Below are 20,018 nucleotides of genomic sequence, written 5' to 3' on the forward strand. Positions count from 1 at the left end.
CTGTATCCTTTCTAAGTGTTACCCTCCCTGCCCCTCGGGAGATTACATCAGGGTGCAGTATTTGGCTACTCGGCATAGTTTACCTCGATAGAGGGTGCTGGATTCAGGCGGCTGGGCGATGAGGGCAAGGCAAGGGTGAAAACGATGGGCGCCAGGACAGCTCGGTCTTTCTTCCCGTCCCCCGGCATGGGGACACATCACACAGCATGGGGACACATCACACGGCATGGGGACACATCACACAGCATGGGGACACGTCACACAGCATGGGGACACATCACACGGCATGGGGACACATCACACGGCATGGGGACACGTCACACGGCATGGGGACACGTCACACGGCATGGGGACACATCACACGGCATGGGGACACATCACACATGCTGGACAATGTTGTACAGTATTTTATATACTCGGAATTACTCATGAATACCACGGGGCTTCCCCAGATGCCCACTCTTAACACTCATACGGAGGTGTATTTACCTGGTTACATTTCGTGTATAACACCCCCTTCCCCCCCCCCAACATCCGTTGTATCCCATCTAGTTTGGGCACTTACTGGGATCCTTGCCGGTTCTGAGCAGGTACCGTTTATACTCCATCCTGGACTGGGAACTGCCCCTTCCCTAAGGATTGATGAGATTCGCCTGTAGAGCTGATCCGCCGACACCCGGGAACCCTCTGCATACGTCCCGCTGTGCCGGGTTTCTCCCTACGTGGTACCTGCATGTGTCCGTGGTCATATAATTGGAATCCTGACTATACGGGCACTGTACAAGGGGGGGCTGATCTCTTCCATCACTTCATGAGCATCACCTGTAACTTATTTATCAAATGTGTTACCAGGCAGTTATACATTGAGAATGACCTCTCGTATATAACGTATGTCCTGGGCACAGAGGTGTGATGACAGATACATGGTTACATTAAGTGAACAGGGCAATATATGATATATTATGTCAAATGGGTGAGGGGAGCGCAAAACAATCTTAATGCAATAATAATCCCACAAAGGGGTTAACACCGGTCACCCACTATGTCCAACACAGACAGGGAGAACTCCACAGGCTGCAAACCGGGGTGAGTGGAGAGTGACCACATGGGGAATAAAATATATATGAGAACCTACTTACACGGCCACACGTGTACGTAAATGGCAGGGAATAAAGTTTCTTTTCTTTATCCTCTGCCCGGTGAGATGCCCTCCGGTGCCTCTGCCCGGTGAGATGCCCTCCGGTGCCTCTGCCCGGTGAGATGCCCTCCGGTGCCTGTGCCTGGTGAGATGCCCTCCGGTGCCTCTGCCCGGTGAGATGCCCTCCGGTGCCTGTGCCCGGTGAGATGCCCTCCGGTGCCTCTGCCCGGTGAGATGCCCTCCGGTGCCTCTGCCCGGTGAGATGCCCTCCGGTGCCTCTGCCCGGTGTGATGCCCTCCGGTGCCTCTGCCCGGTGAGATGCCCTCCGGTGCCTCTGCCCGGTGAGATGCCCCCCGGTGCCTCTGCAGGGTGAGATGCCCTCCGGTGCCTCTGCCCGGTGAGATGCCCCCCGGTGCCTCTGCCCGGTGAGATGCCCTCCGGTGCCTCTGCCCGGTGAGATGCCCTCCGGTGCCTCTGCCCAGTGTGATGCCCTCCGGTGCCTCTGCCCGGTGAGATGCCCTCCGGTGCCTCTGCCCGGTGAGATGCCCTCCGGTGCCTCTGCCCGGTGAGATATCCTCCGGTGCCTCTGCAGGGTGAGATGCCCTCCGGTGCCTCTGCCCGGTGAGATGCCCTCCGGTGCCTCTGCCCGGTGAGATGCCCCCCGGTGCCTCTGCCCGGTGAGATGCCCCCCGGTGTCTCTGCCCGGTGAGATGCCCCCCGGTGCCTCTGCAGGGTGAGATGCCCTCCGGTGCCTCTGCCCGGTGAGATGTCCTCCGGTGCCTCTGCCCGGTGAGATGCCCCCCGGTGCCTCTGCAGGGTGCTTCTCTCATTCAGTCTCAGTCCCATTCCACGAGTTTTAGTTGGTAAATGTGAACGTGACGCGTGTGTTAGATGAAAAACGTAGAAATTTATTGCACAACATAAATGCACACACTCACATGTGGCCGTGTAAGTAGGTTCTCATATATATTTTATTCACCATATGGTCACTCTCCACTCACCCCGGTTTGCAGCCTGTGGAGTTCTCCCTCTCTGTGTTGGACAGAGTCGGAGATCGGTGTTAACCCCTTCGTGGGATTATTATTGCATTGTTTGTTCTGCGCTCCCCTTCCCCATTTTTCATTCTTCTATCTGAGGGTCCTGGATAGACCCTTAGGGTCGAGCGGCAGTTTCTGGTCTTCGCAGTAGTGCACCTGTCCCAATAGTGCACCTGTCCCAGTAGTGCACCTGTCCCAATAGTGCACCTGTCCCAGTAGTGCACGTGGAGCTCCTGTGTACGGTAGTATCGAAACCGTTTTATTAATTTGTTTCTATCATAGAGAGCGCCGTAGTTTCTTTCTCCATTATATATTATGTATAAAGACATTGCATAAACAGTTTAACATATTTGATCTTTTAGGCATATGAAACAGTTACAGGCCAGATTAAAATGTTTCAAAAGAACTTAAGACTGGTGGCGGCTGTGAGAGTGTCCGGTAGATTGTTCCAGGTGTGGGGTGCACGGTAAGAGGAGGAGCAGCCGGATACTTTGTTAAACCTTGGGACCAGGAAACAATCGTTTGGAGTCATATCTAAGATGATAAGTGCTATGTGTGGTAGGGTGAGAAGCTTGTTCAGAGAGGTGGGTAGCTTGCCCAGAAAGTATTTTAAGGCAAGACAGGTATCTACACTCCCCGAGGCTCCTCTCCTCTTATCCTCCAGGAACTTATCTTCCGGAACCTTCCTCTTATCCTATATAACTCCCCGTGATGTCAGCATCCCTGTGGCAACACAGAGTGGGGCCCTTCAATACGCTACTAGCTATGAACCCCTTATAAATACCCAGTAACCTCATTGAAAGGGGCTTACACAAGTAGAAGTATTAACTAAAATCAGAAGCTCACTTTTGTATGACTATCTTTGCATCTGCTTTATTTGCTGTGCTTCACCTTGTTTTTACTTGTGTGTCAGAAAACCTGTGTTTTATTTAATCTTACCTGGCCGCAGTAGCTCACAGCCCTCAGTACATATTCAACAAAATAGATATCCCTCGGAGGAATGCTGTTAGTAGACAGTGTGCACTGCAATCCATCAACTGGTTTAGCTCACACTGCTAGAGCAGTGGCTTAGAAGAGCAGTGGCTTAAAATAGCAGTGGTTGCGGGCTTTAGTCCTTTTGGGTCTGACACCATTCCAGTCACCAGGTTGGTGCCTTAGTCTTATCAACTCTGTGTAGTTGGTATGGAAATCTTTTTAGGAAGTGTGGGATAGGGCTCATTTAAATATACTTTGCATATCTCCCAGCAGGCACCTCAGGTGTACTCCTTTTTAGCACAGGCATGTCTCCCTAATTTATTCGGAGGGACGTTTGAAGGGGTACAGATACAACATGAGACATTACTAAATTGAAAGTTTCTCTCTCACACCGTTTTGGAAAGGTAAGTCTGAGCTTAACTCAGCAGTGCACAAGTGCTGGGGAAAAGAACCGGTGCTCTCAGATTAACACTAACCATGTGTCTCATAGAACAATGCGACTCCATGCCCAAAGTGTTACATCTGAAAGGACTGTCCCTGCTCTCCCTAGCAATATGCTGGCAGGTAGATCTAGCGATGATACGGCAGGATGCTAAGGACTATACAGACTGTGCTGAATGCAATGCACAACAGGCCCAAATACATAGGAGTTTGGAGATGTCAAGTTGTTCTACCAAACATAAATTAACCCCTCCACTGCCAGGTGGGCCCAGATCAAGTCATCTGTCTGGCAGTGAAAGGGTTAATCAAATCCTTTACATATTTTTTTTTTTTAAACCAAGCGATTCATAAATGTGTAGTATTTTCATGACTTCGATGATTAGTCTGACGCACTGCCCAGGCAGGGGGACCGTGGGAGGACACGGTGTGTAAAAAAGGAAGCCGTTAATACATGGTGGGCTGGATAAATGTGCCAACATGGACCCAGATAACGATGAAAGTGACCACAGCCGTGCTGGTCCTGGAGAGCAGCGGATACCATGCAGGTTGCGATACCTTTTAACGGACATTCATAGCTAAAATCATTGTGTACGGCCAAGAGGTTGGGGGCAAGTTCTTAGATCCGATAGCAAGACTCGGGCCGCACCATCACAGGGGCGGAAGGGAAAACAGACAGTAGCCTACGGCCCGACTCACAGTCACTGGACCCAACGCCTTGTCACTGGTACCTCTCCCCCCCATCCTCCAGTCACCCTTCATCATCATTAGGACAGCTCCTCCTTATCTCATGCACGGGATCGGCGGGTGGAGGAGGCGGCAGCGTGATCTTGTTGAAGGAGCCCAGAGAAAGCAGGAGGGGAAGGGTAACCATGGATAGATATTGGAGGGTAGAGGAGGGCAGTGCGCGGGAGGTGGTTGGCAGAGGGTAGCTGAGGATAGGGAGGCAGAATTAAGCTAGACTCTCCTCATGCTCGCTGTCTGCAGGGTTCCCACGCAACATATCTGCATGCGCCTACACGCGTGCTGAGCAGGCCGCGTCCGCATGTTTCACAAGCCTGGTGTACAGAGCTCCCCTAACGTCTTGGGTTTCTCCTTTAAGTGTATTGTGGCCGCACAGTTAGAAGGAGCAACGTTGTGAGTAGGGGTTGGAGAAACTCTATAGGGAGTTTAGAGAAGGTGAGTGCAGAACCGCCTGGCCACTTCTTTACCCACCTGCGATACCTGAATACTCGGCTCCTCTCTACACCCCACTGGAGGCCTCCCATAGTTTATTCCCACCCCTAATCATCACTTTAGGATATATGTTTCCTTCTTGCATTTGAAGAAGAAACCTGTACACTTTAATATCCTCTACGATGGGCCACTAAAAGGCATCAGAACCTACAGTACAACGAAGTAGCAGATACAAAAAGATAGTTCTAAATAAACAAGGGCACCCCAGAGACACCACAGGAATACTCTGGCCACAGGCCACTGACGGTGTGTGGCTCAGAAAGAATGTGTGATACAAGAGACTCTTTGAGTCAGGCAGACACTGGGGCTGGCATTGAGCCAGGTATACACACTCAGGCTAATAAACCATTCACCGGCTGAGGGAAGGGAACTACTGTACTAACACGTGTCTCTTTCACGGGATAAGAGTCCTAGTCTCTTGGCTGGATAGGACATCACACAAGGTCCATCAAGGGACTTATTTATTATGCATTTTATGGCTGGAGGGGGTCACAGCTGGCCTATCCAGCAGAGAATGGGTTAATGCAGATCACAGAAAGCTGCAGACTGAAAATACACACTGTAAATACTAATGTTATTTATTGAGTTCCAGTGACAGCGTGTCCAACATTTTGAATGTGTTTCATACACGATGTGCATGCTGGGAAAAATAAATACTTCTGGGCCAGATTTACTAGGCCGTGCTACTCTCTGCACCTCACAGAACAGCGTAGTAACTGTGGCCCTACACGTGAATGGATCGCAAGGTGTACTCTGGCATGGAAGGTGTCTTACACAGTAGCACATATTAGGAAATGTGGTCCTCTGTGTTCTGCCATAATATGTATATGTGAAGCATAACACACAAACCTTGCCAGGGCAAAACCTTAACCACTATACATGACCCCCCTCCCTGTGTATTACCTGCTGTATGGAAGTAGATGGGGCTGTGTCACCCTGCTGTACACTTAACCCCTGCTCTGCCATGTGGGGATAAAAATAACTCAATAAAGTAGAGTCTGTTGAGTTTGAATAAATTAAAATATTTTATTAATCCATCACGTGCTGCAAGGTTTGTTCGCTTGTGGTATACATACAATCGCTTTGTAACTCCTTTACATACAATAAACTCACGGTGCACTCACTCACTACAGGACAAAGTTTATTGGGTTCTCGAGGTTGGTTTTGAAGCGTTGGAGGAACCTGGAGGCCAGCTCATCGCTTACGAGCCTCCCGTCGCTGGACAGCGTGACGTTCAGAAGCTGCCGCTGGGAGATGTGAGGATTCCCTTCCTGGTCCTCAGCCAGGGTGATCTCAGCGCGGGAGCTTCCCACGGCCATGATACAGGACTGGGGGGGGTTTATCACCGCGCTGAACCCGCTGATACCGAACATGCCCAGGTTGGAGATGCTGGAGGCGCGAAAAGGAACCGGAGGGGAAACCAAAACATAGAAAGGTCATTACTCCCGCAGAGCGCTGCGCAGAACATGTCACACAGCCAACAACAGCGCCCTTTGGGTCGGATGTTTCGCAGTTTGGAAATGGAGACTGGTGTCTCCCAGACAAGCTCGGAGATTATAAAACATCACAAATGCAGAGGGGGAAATGGGCAGGTTCCCTAATTCTGAGGCTATGAACACGTTGTATGATAAGTGCAGCCCCCTGTGCGCTGCGAGTTACTGCCAGGCACACGAGGCGGCGCGGTTAAGCTCCTCGTTTACCTGAATGATCCGCCTTGATATTCTTCAGGTAAAAGTTTTCCATCGCGTGCTTTCTGGGCCAGAACCTGTGGATCAGCAACAGAACATAAATCAAGTACAGTGTGTCACATGAGGCTACATGACAGATGGCAGGATACGGGGATACTGGGGTACGGGATCCATGTGTTGGGCGGCACACTGGTTAGTCCAACCAATTAACTCCATGGCTCAAATGATGGTGATTGCTGTTTTCTGCCATGCGTGTCCCTGTGGCAGGGAAAGGACAAGTGTAACATAAGGAGACATATCCACCAAAGGTGAAAGTACTGCGACTGAAAACACTGGCCGCTGATTTCTGGGGGTGTGCGATATTATGGGTATTGTGTGTGTGTTCACCGGGCTAAAGTGCAAATCATAGCATCCTACAGGGAAATGTCACAGGGAAGCATGGAGTGGGGGGGGGGGGGGCGGGATGGGGTGATTCTACAAGAAGGAGAGGGGGCAGAGGAGGCCACCAGAAGTAAAGTAGGGGGGGGGGGTTGGACAGAGGCGGCCTCGAGAAGTCAAGGAGAGGGGGTGTAGAGTAGGCCATGAGAAATAAAGGAGGGGGGGCAGAGGAGGCCACGGGAAGTAAAGGAGAGGGGGTCAGAGAAGGCCACGAGAAGTAAAGGAGAGGGGCAGAGAAGGCCACGAGAAGTAAAGGAGAGGGGCAGAGAAGGCCACGAGAAAGAGAGGGGGACAGAGGAGGCCAAGAGAATAAGAGGAGGGGGCAGAGGAGGGGTGGGGTGGTGGGGGGCAGTCTGCAATCTATATCGGTGTGTGGATATAGTATGCAAAACGCCGTCCTCGGGGTCCACAGAATGAGTCTGCGTTATAAAATTTTACCGCGCGATGACTTACCGGCATCTAAATCCTTCTCCTCTCTGCAGCTCTCAGCTCTCCTCCCCCTGCTTCTTGGGGCTGCGTCCACGTGTGCGGTTTCGAGCGCAGAGGAGGGTCACATGACACAATACACAATACACATCCCCATACACCATGTGGGAATTTTAATTTTTTTAAACATTCAATGCTTTATTGCTAATGGACACACCCACAGCATATGGGAATTGAACATGAATACATTTTATATAATACACATGCAGGAATTGAACCCAGGACCTTTCATATGCTAGCACCAATGCTCTACCTCTACACCACAGGCTTGGTGTGACAAAACAGACCCAATCAATATACTTACTCTACAGCAGTTTTAGTCTGTGACATCACACAATCCCTCTGGCGTAGAGGTAGAGAGTTGGTACTAGCATATGAAAGCTCCTAGGTTTGATACCAGTATGATATGGTATAATTTGTAAATGATAAAATAAATAAAATAATAATTTCTAAATTATTTTATTTTTATTATAATGTATAATTTCTAAATTATTATTTGATTTATTTTGCATGGTGTAGGGGAATGTGTGTTGTGTCATGTAACCCTCCTCTGCGCTCGAAAGTCTACGTAAGTGCCACGCACATGGACGCAGCCCTATGAAGCAGGGAGAGAAGAGAGTCGACACCAGCAGAGAGGAGAGAGATGTAGATGCTGTGTAAGTCTTCGAGCGACGAAATGGAGCTATTTTAAAATCGGGAGCCATGCTCAGACTGCGTTATAAGCGGATCCGCATTGTAGCGGATCACGCTATAACGGGGTTGAGCTGTATATAGGGATATAGAATATATAGGGATATAGTATGTATATAGGGATATGGTATGTATATAGGGATATATTATATATATATATATATATATATATATATGGTATGTATATAGGGATATGGTATGTATATAGGAATATGGCATGTATATGGGGATATGGCATGTATATGGGGATATAGTATGTATATGGGGATATAGTATCTATGTAGGGATTTATAATTCTATCAATATTAAGGCCAGTGATGCCCATATCTGTTAGCATTCAGAGTCTACAAATTATGTGTCTGTTTAGTGCAGCGCTGTACCTGCCGGTAAGTGAGTCTGGGGCATGTAATGCTGTACCTGCCGGTAAGTGAGTCTGGGGTATGTAATGCTGTACCTGCCGGTAAGTGAGTCTGGGGCATGTAATGCTGTACCTGCCGGTAAGTGAGTCTGGGGTATGTAATGCTGTACCTGCCGGTAAGTCTGGGGCATGTAATGCTGTACCTGCCGGTAAGTCTGGGGCATGTAATGCTGTACCTGCCGGTAAGTGAGTCTGGGGTATGTAATGCTGTACCTGCCGGTAAGTGAGTCTGGGGTATGTAATGCTGTACCTGCCGGTAAGTGAGTCTGGGGCATGTAATGCTGTACCTGCCGGTAAGTGAGTCTGGGGTATGTAATGCTGTACCTGCCGGTAAGTCTGGGGCATGTAATGCTGTACCTGCCGGTAAGTCTGGGGCATGTAATGCTGTACCTGCCGGTAAGTGAGTCTGGGGTATGTAATGCTGTACCTGCCGGTAAGTGAGTATGGGGCATGTAATGCTGTACCTGCCGGTAAGTGAGTCTGGGGTATGTAATGCTGTACCTGCCGGTAAGTCTGGGGCATGTAATGCTGTACCTGCCGGTAAGTCTGGGGCATGTAATGCTGTACCTGCCGGTAAGTGAGTCTGGGGTATGTAATGCTGTACCTGCCGGTAAGTCTGGGGTATGTAATGCTGTACCTGCCGGTAAGTGATTCTGGGGCATGTAATGCTGTACCTGCCGGTAAGTGATTCTGGGGCATGTAATGCTGTACCTGCCGGTAAGTGATTCTGGGACATGTAATGCTGTACCTGCCGGTAAGTCTGGGGTATGTAATGCTGTACCTGCCGGTAAGTGAGTCTGGGGCATTAATGCTGTACCTGCCGGTAAGTGAGTCTCGGGCATGTAATGCTGTACCTGCCGGTAAGTGAGTCTGGGGCATGTAATGCTGTACCTGCCGGTAAGTGAGTCTCGGGCATGTAATGCTGTACCTGCCGGTAAGTCTGGGGCATGTAATGCTGTACCTGCCAGTAAGTCTGGGGCATGTAATGCTGTACCTGCCGGTAAGTCTGGGGTATGTAATGCTGTACCTGCCGGTAAGTCTGGGGCATGTAATGCTGTACCTGCCAGTAAGTCTGGGGCATGTAATGCTGTACCTGCCGGTAAGTCTGGGGTATGTAATGCTGTACCTGCCGGTAAGTCTGGGGCATGTAATGCTGTACCTGCCGGTAAGTGATTCTGGGGTATGTAATGCTGTACCTGCCGGTAAGTGAGTTTGGGGCATGTAATGCTGTACCTGCCGGTAAGTGAGTCTGGGGCATGTAATGCTGTACCTGCCGGTAAGTCTCGGGCATGTAATGCTGTACCTGCCGGTAAGTGAGTCTCGGGCATGTAATGCTGTACCTGCCGGTAAGCAAGTCTGGGGCATGTAATGCTGTACCTGCCGGTAAGTCTGGGGCATGTAATGCTGTACCTGCCGGTAAGTCTGGGGTATGTAATGCTATACCTGCCGGTAAGTCTGGGGTATGTAATGCTGTACCTGCCGGTAAATGAGTCTGGGGCATGTAATGCTGTACCTGCCGGTAAGTGAGTCTGGGGCATGTAATGCTGTACCTGCCGGTAAGTGAGTCTGGGGCATGTAATGCTGTACCTGCCGGTAAGTGAGTCTGGGGTATGTAATGCTGTACCTGCCGGTAAGTGAGTCTGGGGCATGTAATGCTGTACCTGCCGGTAAGTGAGTCTGGGGCATGTAATGCTGTACCTGCCGGTAAGTGAGTCTGGGGCATGTAATGCTGTACCTGCCGGTAAGTGAGTCTGGGGCATGTAATGCTGTACCTGCCGGTAAGTGAGTCTCGGGCATGTAATGCTGTACCTGCCGGTAAGCAAGTCTGGGGCATGTAATGCTGTACCTGCCGGTAAGTGATTCTGGGGTATGTAATGCTGTACCTGCCGGTAAGTCTGGGGCATGTAATGCTGTACCTGCCGGTAAGTGAGTCTGGGGTATGTAATGCTGTACCTGCCGGTAAGTCTGGGGCATGTAATGCTGTACCTGCCGGTAAGTGAGTCTGGGGCATGTAATGCTGTACCTGCCGGTAAGTCTGGGGCATGTAATGCTGTACCTGCCGGTAAGTCTGGGGCATGTAATGCTGTACCTGCCGGTAAGTCTGGGGCATGTAATGCTGTACCTGCCGGTAAGTGAGTCTGGGGCATGTAATGCTGTACCTGCCGGTAAGTCTGGGGCATGTAATGCTGTACCTGCCTGTAAGTCTGGGGCATGTAATGCTGTACCTGCCGGTAAGTCTGGGGCATGTAATGCTGTACCTGCCGGTAAGTGAGTTTGGGGCATGTAATGCTGTACCTGCCGGTAAGTGAGTCTGGGGTATGTAATGCTGTACCTGCCGGTAAGTCTGGGGCATGTAATGCTGTACCTGCCGGTAAGCGAGTCTGGGGTATGTAATGCTGTACCTGCCGGTAAGTCTGGGGCATGTAATGCTGTACCTGCCGGTAAGTCTGGGGCATGTAATGCTGTACCTGCCGGTAAGTGAGTCTGTGGCATGTAATGCTGTACCTGCCGGTAAGTGAGTCTGGGGCATGTAATGCTGTACCTGCCGGTAAGTCTGGGGCATGTAATGCTGTACCTGCTGGTAAGTGAGTCTGGGGCATGTAATGCTGTACCTGCCGGTAAGTGAGTCTGGGGCATGTAATGCTGTACCTGCCGGTAAGTGAGTCTGGGGCATGTAATGCTGTACCTGCCGGTAAGTGAGTCTGGGGCATGTAATGCTGTACCTGCCGGTAAGTGATTCTGGGGCATGTAATGCTGTACCTGCCGGTAAGTGAGTCTGGGGCATGTAATGCTGTACCTGCCGGTAAGTGAGTCTGGGGTATGTAATGCTGTACCTGCCGGTAAGTGAGTCTGGGGCATGTAATGCTGTACCTGCCGGTAAGTGATTCTGGGGCATGTAATGCTGTACCTGCCGGTAAGTCTGGGGCATGTAATGCTGTACCTGCCGGTAAGTCTGGGGCATGTAATGCTGTACCTGCCGGTAAGTCTGGGGCATGTAATGCTGTACCTGCCGGTAAGTGATTCTGGGGCATGTAATGCTGTACCTGCCGGTAAGTCTGGGGCATGTAATGCTGTACCTGCCGGTAAGTCTGGGGCATGTAATGCTGTACCTGCCGGTAAGTCTGGGGCATGTAATGCTGTACCTGCCGGTAAGTGAGTCTGGGGCATGTAATGCTGTACCTGCCGGTAAGTGAGTCTGGGGCATGTAATGCTGTACCTGCTGGTAAGTCTGGGGCATGTAATGCTGTACCTGCCGGTAAGTGAGTCTGGGGTATGTAATGCTGTACCTGCCGGTAAGTGAGTCTGGGGTATGTAATGCTGTACCTGCCGGTAAGTGAGTCTGGGGCATGTAATGCTGTACCTGCCGGTAAGTGAGTCTGGGGTATGTAATGCTGTACCTGCCGGTAAGTCTGGGGCATGTAATGCTGTACCTGCCGGTAAGTCTGGGGCATGTAATGCTGTACCTGCCGGTAAGTGAGTCTGGGGTATGTAATGCTGTACCTGCCGGTAAGTGAGTCTGGGGCATGTAATGCTGTACCTGCCGGTAAGTGAGTCTGGGGTATGTAATGCTGTACCTGCCGGTAAGTCTGGGGCATGTAATGCTGTACCTGCCGGTAAGTCTGGGGCATGTAATGCTGTACCTGCCGGTAAGTGAGTCTGGGGTATGTAATGCTGTACCTGCCGGTAAGTCTGGGGTATGTAATGCTGTACCTGCCGGTAAGTGATTCTGGGGCATGTAATGCTGTACCTGCCGGTAAGTGATTCTGGGGCATGTAATGCTGTACCTGCCGGTAAGTGATTCTGGGGCATGTAATGCTGTACCTGCCGGTAAGTCTGGGGTATGTAATGCTGTACCTGCCGGTAAGTGAGTCTGGGGCATTAATGCTGTACCTGCCGGTAAGTGAGTCTCGGGCATGTAATGCTGTACCTGCCGGTAAGTGAGTCTGGGGCATGTAATGCTGTACCTGCCGGTAAGTGAGTCTCGGGCATGTAATGCTGTACCTGCCGGTAAGTCTGGGGCATGTAATGCTGTACCTGCCGGTAAGTCTGGGGCATGTAATGCTGTACCTGCCGGTAAGTCTGGGGTATGTAATGCTGTACCTGCCGGTAAGTCTGGGGCATGTAATGCTGTACCTGCCGGTAAGTGAGTCTGGGGTATGTAATGCTGTACCTGCCGGTAAGTGATTCTGGGGCATGTAATGCTGTACCTGCCGGTAAGTGAGTCTGGGGCATGTAATGCTGTACCTGCCGGTAAGTGAGTCTGGGGCATGTAATGCTGTACCTGCCGGTAAGTGATTCTGGGGTATGTAATGCTGTACCTGCCGGTAAGTGAGTTTGGGGCATGTAATGCTGTACCTGCCGGTAAGTGAGTCTGGGGCATGTAATGCTGTACCTGCCGGTAAGTCTCGGGCATGTAATGCTGTACCTGCCGGTAAGTGAGTCTCGGGCATGTAATGCTGTACCTGCCGGTAAGCAAGTCTGGGGCATGTAATGCTGTACCTGCCGGTAAGTCTGGGGCATGTAATGCTGTACCTGCCGGTAAGTCTGGGGTATGTAATGCTATACCTGCCGGTAAGTCTGGGGTATGTAATGCTGTACCTGCCGGTAAGTGAGTCTGGGGCATGTAATGCTGTACCTGCCGGTAAGTGAGTCTGGGGCATGTAATGCTGTACCTGCCGGTAAGTGAGTCTGGGGCATGTAATGCTGTACCTGCCGGTAAGTGAGTCTGGGGTATGTAATGCTGTACCTGCCGGTAAGTGAGTCTGGGGCATGTAATGCTGTACCTGCCGGTAAGTGAGTCTGGGGCATGTAATGCTGTACCTGCCGGTAAGTGAGTCTGGGGCATGTAATGCTGTACCTGCCGGTAAGTGAGTCTGGGGCATGTAATGCTGTACCTGCCGGTAAGTGAGTCTCGGGCATGTAATGCTGTACCTGCCGGTAAGCAAGTCTGGGGCATGTAATGCTGTACCTGCCGGTAAGTGATTCTGGGGTATGTAATGCTGTACCTGCCGGTAAGTCTGGGGCATGTAATGCTGTACCTGCCGGTAAGTGAGTCTGGGGTATGTAATGCTGTACCTGCCGGTAAGTCTGGGGCATGTAATGCTGTACCTGCCGGTAAGTGAGTCTGGGGCATGTAATGCTGTACCTGCCGGTAAGTCTGGGGCATGTAATGCTGTACCTGCCGGTAAGTCTGGGGCATGTAATGCTGTACCTGCCGGTAAGTCTGGGGCATGTAATGCTGTACCTGCCGGTAAGTGAGTCTGGGGCATGTAATGCTGTACCTGCCGGTAAGTCTGGGGCATGTAATGCTGTACCTGCCTGTAAGTCTGGGGCATGTAATGCTGTACCTGCCGGTAAGTCTGGGGCATGTAATGCTGTACCTGCCGGTAAGTGAGTTTGGGGCATGTAATGCTGTACCTGCCGGTAAGTGAGTCTGGGGTATGTAATGCTGTACCTGCCGGTAAGTCTGGGGCATGTAATGCTGTACCTGCCGGTAAGCGAGTCTGGGGTATGTAATGCTGTACCTGCCGGTAAGTCTGGGGCATGTAATGCTGTACCTGCCGGTAAGTCTGGGGCATGTAATGCTGTACCTGCCGGTAAGTGAGTCTGGGGCATGTAATGCTGTACCTGCCGGTAAGTGAGTCTGGGGCATGTAATGCTGTACCTGCCGGTAAGTCTGGGGCATGTAATGCTGTACCTGCTGGTAAGTGAGTCTGGGGCATGTAATGCTGTACCTGCCGGTAAGTGAGTCTGGGGCATGTAATGCTGTACCTGCCGGTAAGTGAGTCTGGGGCATGTAATGCTGTACCTGCCGGTAAGTGAGTCTGGGGCATGTAATGCTGTACCTGCCGGTAAGTGATTCTGGGGCATGTAATGCTGTACCTGCCGGTAAGTGAGTCTGGGGCATGTAATGCTGTACCTGCCGGTAAGTGAGTCTGGGGTATGTAATGCTGTACCTGCCGGTAAGTGAGTCTGGGGCATGTAATGCTGTACCTGCCGGTAAGTGATTCTGGGGCATGTAATGCTGTACCTGCCGGTAAGTCTGGGGCATGTAATGCTGTACCTGCCGGTAAGTCTGGGGCATGTAATGCTGTACCTGCCGGTAAGTCTGGGGCATGTAATGCTGTACCTGCCGGTAAGTGATTCTGGGGCATGTAATGCTGTACCTGCCGGTAAGTCTGGGGCATGTAATGCTGTACCTGCCGGTAAGTCTGGGGCATGTAATGCTGTACCTGCCGGTAAGTCTGGGGCATGTAATGCTGTACCTGCCGGTAAGTGAGTCTGGGGCATGTAATGCTGTACCTGCCGGTAAGTGAGTCTGGGGCATGTAATGCTGTACCTGCTGGTAAGTCTGGGGCATGTAATGCTGTACCTGCCGGTAAGTGAGTCTGGGGCATGTAATGCTGTACCTGCCGGTAAGTCTGGGGTATGTAATGCTGTACCTGCCGGTAAGTGAGTCTGGGGCATGTAATGCTGTACCTGCTGGTAAGTGAGTCTGGGGCATGTAATGCTGTACCTGCCGGTAAGTGAGTCTGGGGCATGTAATGCTGTACCTGCCGGTAAGTGAGTCTGGGGCATGTAATGCTGTACCTGCCGGTAAGTGAGTCTGGGGCATGTAATGCTGTACCTGCCGGTAAGCGAGTCTGGGGCATGTAATGCTGTACCTGCCGGTAAGTCTGGGGCATGTAATGCTGTACCTGCCGGTAAGTCTGGGGTATGTAATGCTATACCTGCCGGTAAGTCTGGGGCATGTAATGCTGTACCTGCCGGTAAGTCTGGGGTATGTAATGCTATACCTGCCGGTAAGTCTGGGGCATGTAATGCTGTACCTGCCGGTAAGTCTGGGGTATGTAATGCTGTACCTGCCGGTAAGTCTGGGGTATGTAATGCTGTACCTACCGGTAAGTCTGGGGTATGTAATGCTGTACCTGCCGGTAAGTCTGGGGTATGTAATGCTGTACCTGCCGGTAAGTGAGTCTGGGGCATGTAATGCTGTACCTGCCGGTAAGTGAGTCTGGGGCATGTAATGCTGTACCTGCCGGTAAGTCTGGGGCATGTAATGCTGTACCTGCCGGTAAGTCTGGGGCATGTAATGCTGTACCTGCCGGTAAGTCTGGGGCATGTAATGCTGTACCTGCCGGTAAGTGAGTCTGGGGCATGTAATGCTGTACCTGCCGGTAAGTGAGTCTCGGGGCATGTAATGCTGTAATTGCCGGTAAGTGAGTCTGGGGCATGTAATGCTGTACCTGCCGGTAAGTGAGTCTGGGGCATGTAATGCTGTACCTGCCGGTAAGTCTGGGGCATGTAATGCTGTACCTGCCGGTAAGCGAGTCTGGGGCATGTAATGCTGTACCTGCCGGTAAGTGAGTCTGGGGTATGTAATGCTGTACCTGCCGGTAAGTCTGGGGTATGTAATGCTGTACCTGCCGGTAAGTGAGTCTGGGGCATGTAATGCTGTACCTGCCGGTAAGTCTGGGGCATGTAATGCTGTACCTGCCGGTAAGTCTGGGGTATGTAATGCTGTACCTGCCGGTAAGTGAGTCTGGGGCATGTAATGCTGTACCTGCCGGTAAGTGAGTCTGGGGCATGTAATGCTGTACCTGCCGGTAAGTCTGGGGCATGTAATGCTGTACCTGCCGGTAAGTGAGTCTGGGGCATGTAATGCTGTACCTGCCGGTAAGTCTGGGGCATGTAATGCTGTACCTGCCGGTAAGTCTGGGGCATGTAATGCTGTACCTGCCGGTAAGTGATTCTGGGGCATGTAATGCTGTACCTGCCAGTAAGTCTGGGGCATGTAATGCTGTACCTGCCGGTAAGTCTGGGGCATGTAATGCTGTACCTGCCGGTAAGCGAGTCTGGGGCATGTAATGCTGTACCTGCCGGTAAGTCTGGGGCATGTAATGCTCTACCTGCCGGTAAGTCTGGGGCATGTAATGCTGTACCTGCCGGTATGTCTGGGGCATGTAATGCTGTACCTGCCGGTAAGTCTGGGGTATGTAATGCTGTACCTGCCGGTAAGTCTGGGGTATGTAATGCTGTACCTGCCGGTAAGTGAGTCTGGGGCATGTAATGCTGTACCTGCCGGTAAGTGAGTCTGGGGCATGTAATGCTGTACCTGCCGGTAAGTCTGGGGCATGTAATGCTGTACCTGCCGGAAAGTCTGGGGCATGTAATGCTGTACCTGCCGGTAAGTGATTCTGGGGCATGTAATGCTGTACCTGCCAGTAAGTCTGGGGCATGTAATGCTGTACCTGCCGGTAAGTCTGGGGCATGTAATGCTGTACCTGCCGGTAAGCGAGTCTGGGGCATGTAATGCTGTACCTGCCGGTAAGTGAGTCTGGGGCATGTAATGCTGTACCTGCCGGTAAGTGAGTCTGGGGCATGTAATGCTGTACCTGCCGGTAAGTCTGGGGCATGTAATGCTCTACCTGCCGGTAAGTCTGGGGCATGTAATGCTGTACCTGCCGGTAAGTCTGGGGCATGTAATGCTGTACCTGCCGGTAAGTCTGGGGCATGTAATGCTGTACCTGCCGGTAAGTCTGGGGTATGTAATGCTGTACCTGCCGGTAAGTCTGGGGCATGTAATGCTGTACCTGCCGGTAAGTGAGTCTGGGGCATGTAATGCTGTACCTGCCGGTAAGTGAGTCTGGGGCATGTAATGCTGTACCTGCCGGTAAGTCTGGGGCATGTAATGCTGTACCTGCCGGTAAGTCTGGGGCATGTAATGCTGTACCTGCCGGTAAGTGAGTCTGGGGCATGTAATGCTGTACCTGCCGGTAAGTGAGTCTGGGGCATGTAATGCTGTACCTGCCGGTAAGTGAGTCTGGGGCATGTAATGCTGTACCTGCCGGTAAGTCTGGGGTATGTAATGCTGTACCTACCGGTAAGTCTGGGGTATGTAATGCTGTACCTGCCGGTAAGTGAGTCTGGGGCATGTAATGCTGTACCTGCCGGTAAGTCTGGGGCATGTAATGCTGTACCTGCCGGTAAGTCTGGGGCATGTAATGCTGTACCTGCCGGTAAGTGAGTCTGGGGCATGTAATGCTGTACCTGCCGGTAAGTGAGTCTGGGGCATGTAATGCTGTACCTGCCGGTAAGTCTGGGGCATGTAATGCTGTACCTGCCGGTAAGTGAGTCTGGGGCATGTAATCAAAGATTTTTGATTGGTAAATGCAACTTGTGTCAGCTGATTTGCTATAAATCTATACTTTGTTTCTTTGGACTTTCCGCAGCTCCTCTGTTTGAGAAGATACCTTTCATTGTGCCAACAAATCTCTTTGAGAAGAGTTGTAAGGTGTTGGTGCTGGGGGCGAGGAATCCATTTGGTTAGTTAATTTATAATGGGCTGGAAAACCAATAATGGATTATAAAAATAAGTGTGCAGTTCAAATTCCTGTAGTAAAAAAAGGAAGTACAGCACTGCTTACATGTGACCATCTACATCCAAAGTGACCACTACATCTACATCCAAAGTGACCACTACATCTACATCCAGTGACCACTACATCCAAAGTGATCACTACATCTACATCCAACGTGACCACTACATCTACATCCAAAGTGACCACCACATCCAAAGTGACAACTACATCTACAGCCAAAGATATCACCATATCTAAAGTGACCACAACATCCAAAGTAACCACAACATCTACATTCAAAGTGACCACTACATCTACATCCAAAGTGACCAAACATCCAAAGTGACCGCTACATCTACATCCAAAGTGACCACTACATCTATATCCAAAGTGACCAAAACATCCAAAGTGACCGCTACATCTACAGCCAAACTGACCACAACATCTACAGCCAAAGATATCACCACATCTAAAGTGACCACTACGTCCACAGTGACCACTACATCTTGTGGAGTTCAATGTTCTGATGCGAGGACAGGTTTTCACCTTTTGGACAGATTACCAAGGAGCGGAAGTGACTAACAAGGCAGTGGGTGACACGGGGACGGACTTGTGTTCTCCTGCTCTGACAGGGGAGCAGCGCCAAGAACCCGCGCACACTTACACAGACGCATATATAGACACAGTGTATACCTGCCCATATTTACTAAGCGGTGCCCTGCCACAAGACACCCTTCCAGACCATTTCAGCGAGCTCGGGAGAATGGGCTGTGCAGGATCTCCTGGCTGTGGGAGGGGTCTCATAGATTACACTCATAAATAAATATGGGCATGACTTTCTCACGCTGTGCAGGTCAATCTGCATATGATGGGGAACAGCCGCGAAGAACATTTGTTGACCTTAGAAGGCGTTGGGGGGAAAGAACGTCTTGTTTCACAAAAGCGAAAAAAAAAACAGTTCAAAGGAAAGTCAGTGGAATAATTTGAGCAATAAAGAGGTGACGCTGCTCTCCTGTGTGCATTTGTGGGGCGTGCGCTGGGAAACACATAAAACGGTTTGTACATGTCTCTGCACGGCGGATCTCATTGCATCAGGGATGACACCCATCTGAGAAGAAGCACCAATTACCCACTTCACAGATGGCCAAAAATACACTCATGAAGCGGAGGCGTATCTGGGTACAGGAGTGGCACAGTGGTTAAAGCATTTGCACAATCTCCGACTCAGCCACGTGCTTTACATCAGGGGCGGGCAACTCCAGTCCTCAAGGGCCACCAACAGGTCAGGTTTTCAGGACAACCCTGCTTTAGCACAGGTGGTGCAGCCTTCAACTGGGCCACTGATTGAGGGGCCTGTGCTGAAGCAGGGATATCCTGAAAACCTGACCTGTTGGTGGGCCTTGAGGACGGGAGTTGTCCACCCCTTCTCTACATAGATTAGGCCAGCGGTGCGCAAACTGGGGGTCGCGAGACTGCCTGCGGGGGGGCCGGGTTTACAGAGGCCCCGCGCGCTTCCTGAAGGCACTTAAATTAAGTGTGGGGGGAGCTGCAGGGCCTCAGTAAACCTTTACTTACCTTGGCTTCACACGTGTCGCCATGGCAACGCAGCGTCAAATGACTCAGCGAGGTCATGTGACTGACGCCGGAACCAAAGTAAGTAAGGGTGAAGGGGGCACGGGGGTGAGGTGACCGCCGGCAAGAGGGCACAGGGAAAAAAAGTTTGCGCCCCCCATGGTTAGGCACTTTAGTTTCCTGTGGCTGGGGCACAGGCTGATAGTTTATAAACCCTTGGGTTACGAACCTGTGCCTCTATTATTCGATTTAACACCACAATCACAAGTATGTTCCAAATTATTGTACAGGCTCTCCCCTTCCACAAGAAAAGCCTGTGGCAACAACGTGGTTAAATAACAACGAGCTTGGTTTTAGCATCATCAGGCTTAATTAAGCTCACCAAGTAAACGTATTATTCCTGGAGCAATGTAGATTTGCTGTATTTTGTGATAACATTTAAGGGAACCAAGATTAGTGAGCATGATGGTGTTTCCCAAAACTTCATCTATGAAGAACTCCAATGTTGGCCCTAAAAGGTATTGCAACTTACAAGGAACC

At 50.9% G+C, this 20,018-nt stretch overlaps 1 protein-coding gene across 1 annotated transcript in view; it reads right to left on the bottom strand.

Annotated features, from left to right (window-relative positions):
- Positions 1 to 5,825: 5,825 nt before the first annotated feature.
- Positions 5,826 to 20,018, bottom strand: part of PDHX (pyruvate dehydrogenase complex component X) — a 93,455-nt gene continuing 79,262 nt past the window's right edge. The window contains exons 10-11 of the mRNA XM_075567568.1: positions 6,525 to 6,589; positions 5,826 to 6,213 (exon numbers count right to left, since the gene is read on the bottom strand). Coding sequence (XP_075423683.1) covers positions 5,952 to 6,213; positions 6,525 to 6,589 — 327 coding nt within the window. The 3' untranslated portion in view covers positions 5,826 to 5,951. The remainder of the gene's footprint in view (positions 6,214 to 6,524; positions 6,590 to 20,018) is intronic.

The sequence above is a fragment of the Ascaphus truei genome, chromosome 12 (assembly GCF_040206685.1).
Source record: "Ascaphus truei isolate aAscTru1 chromosome 12, aAscTru1.hap1, whole genome shotgun sequence".
Lineage (NCBI taxonomy): Eukaryota > Metazoa > Chordata > Amphibia > Anura > Ascaphidae > Ascaphus > Ascaphus truei.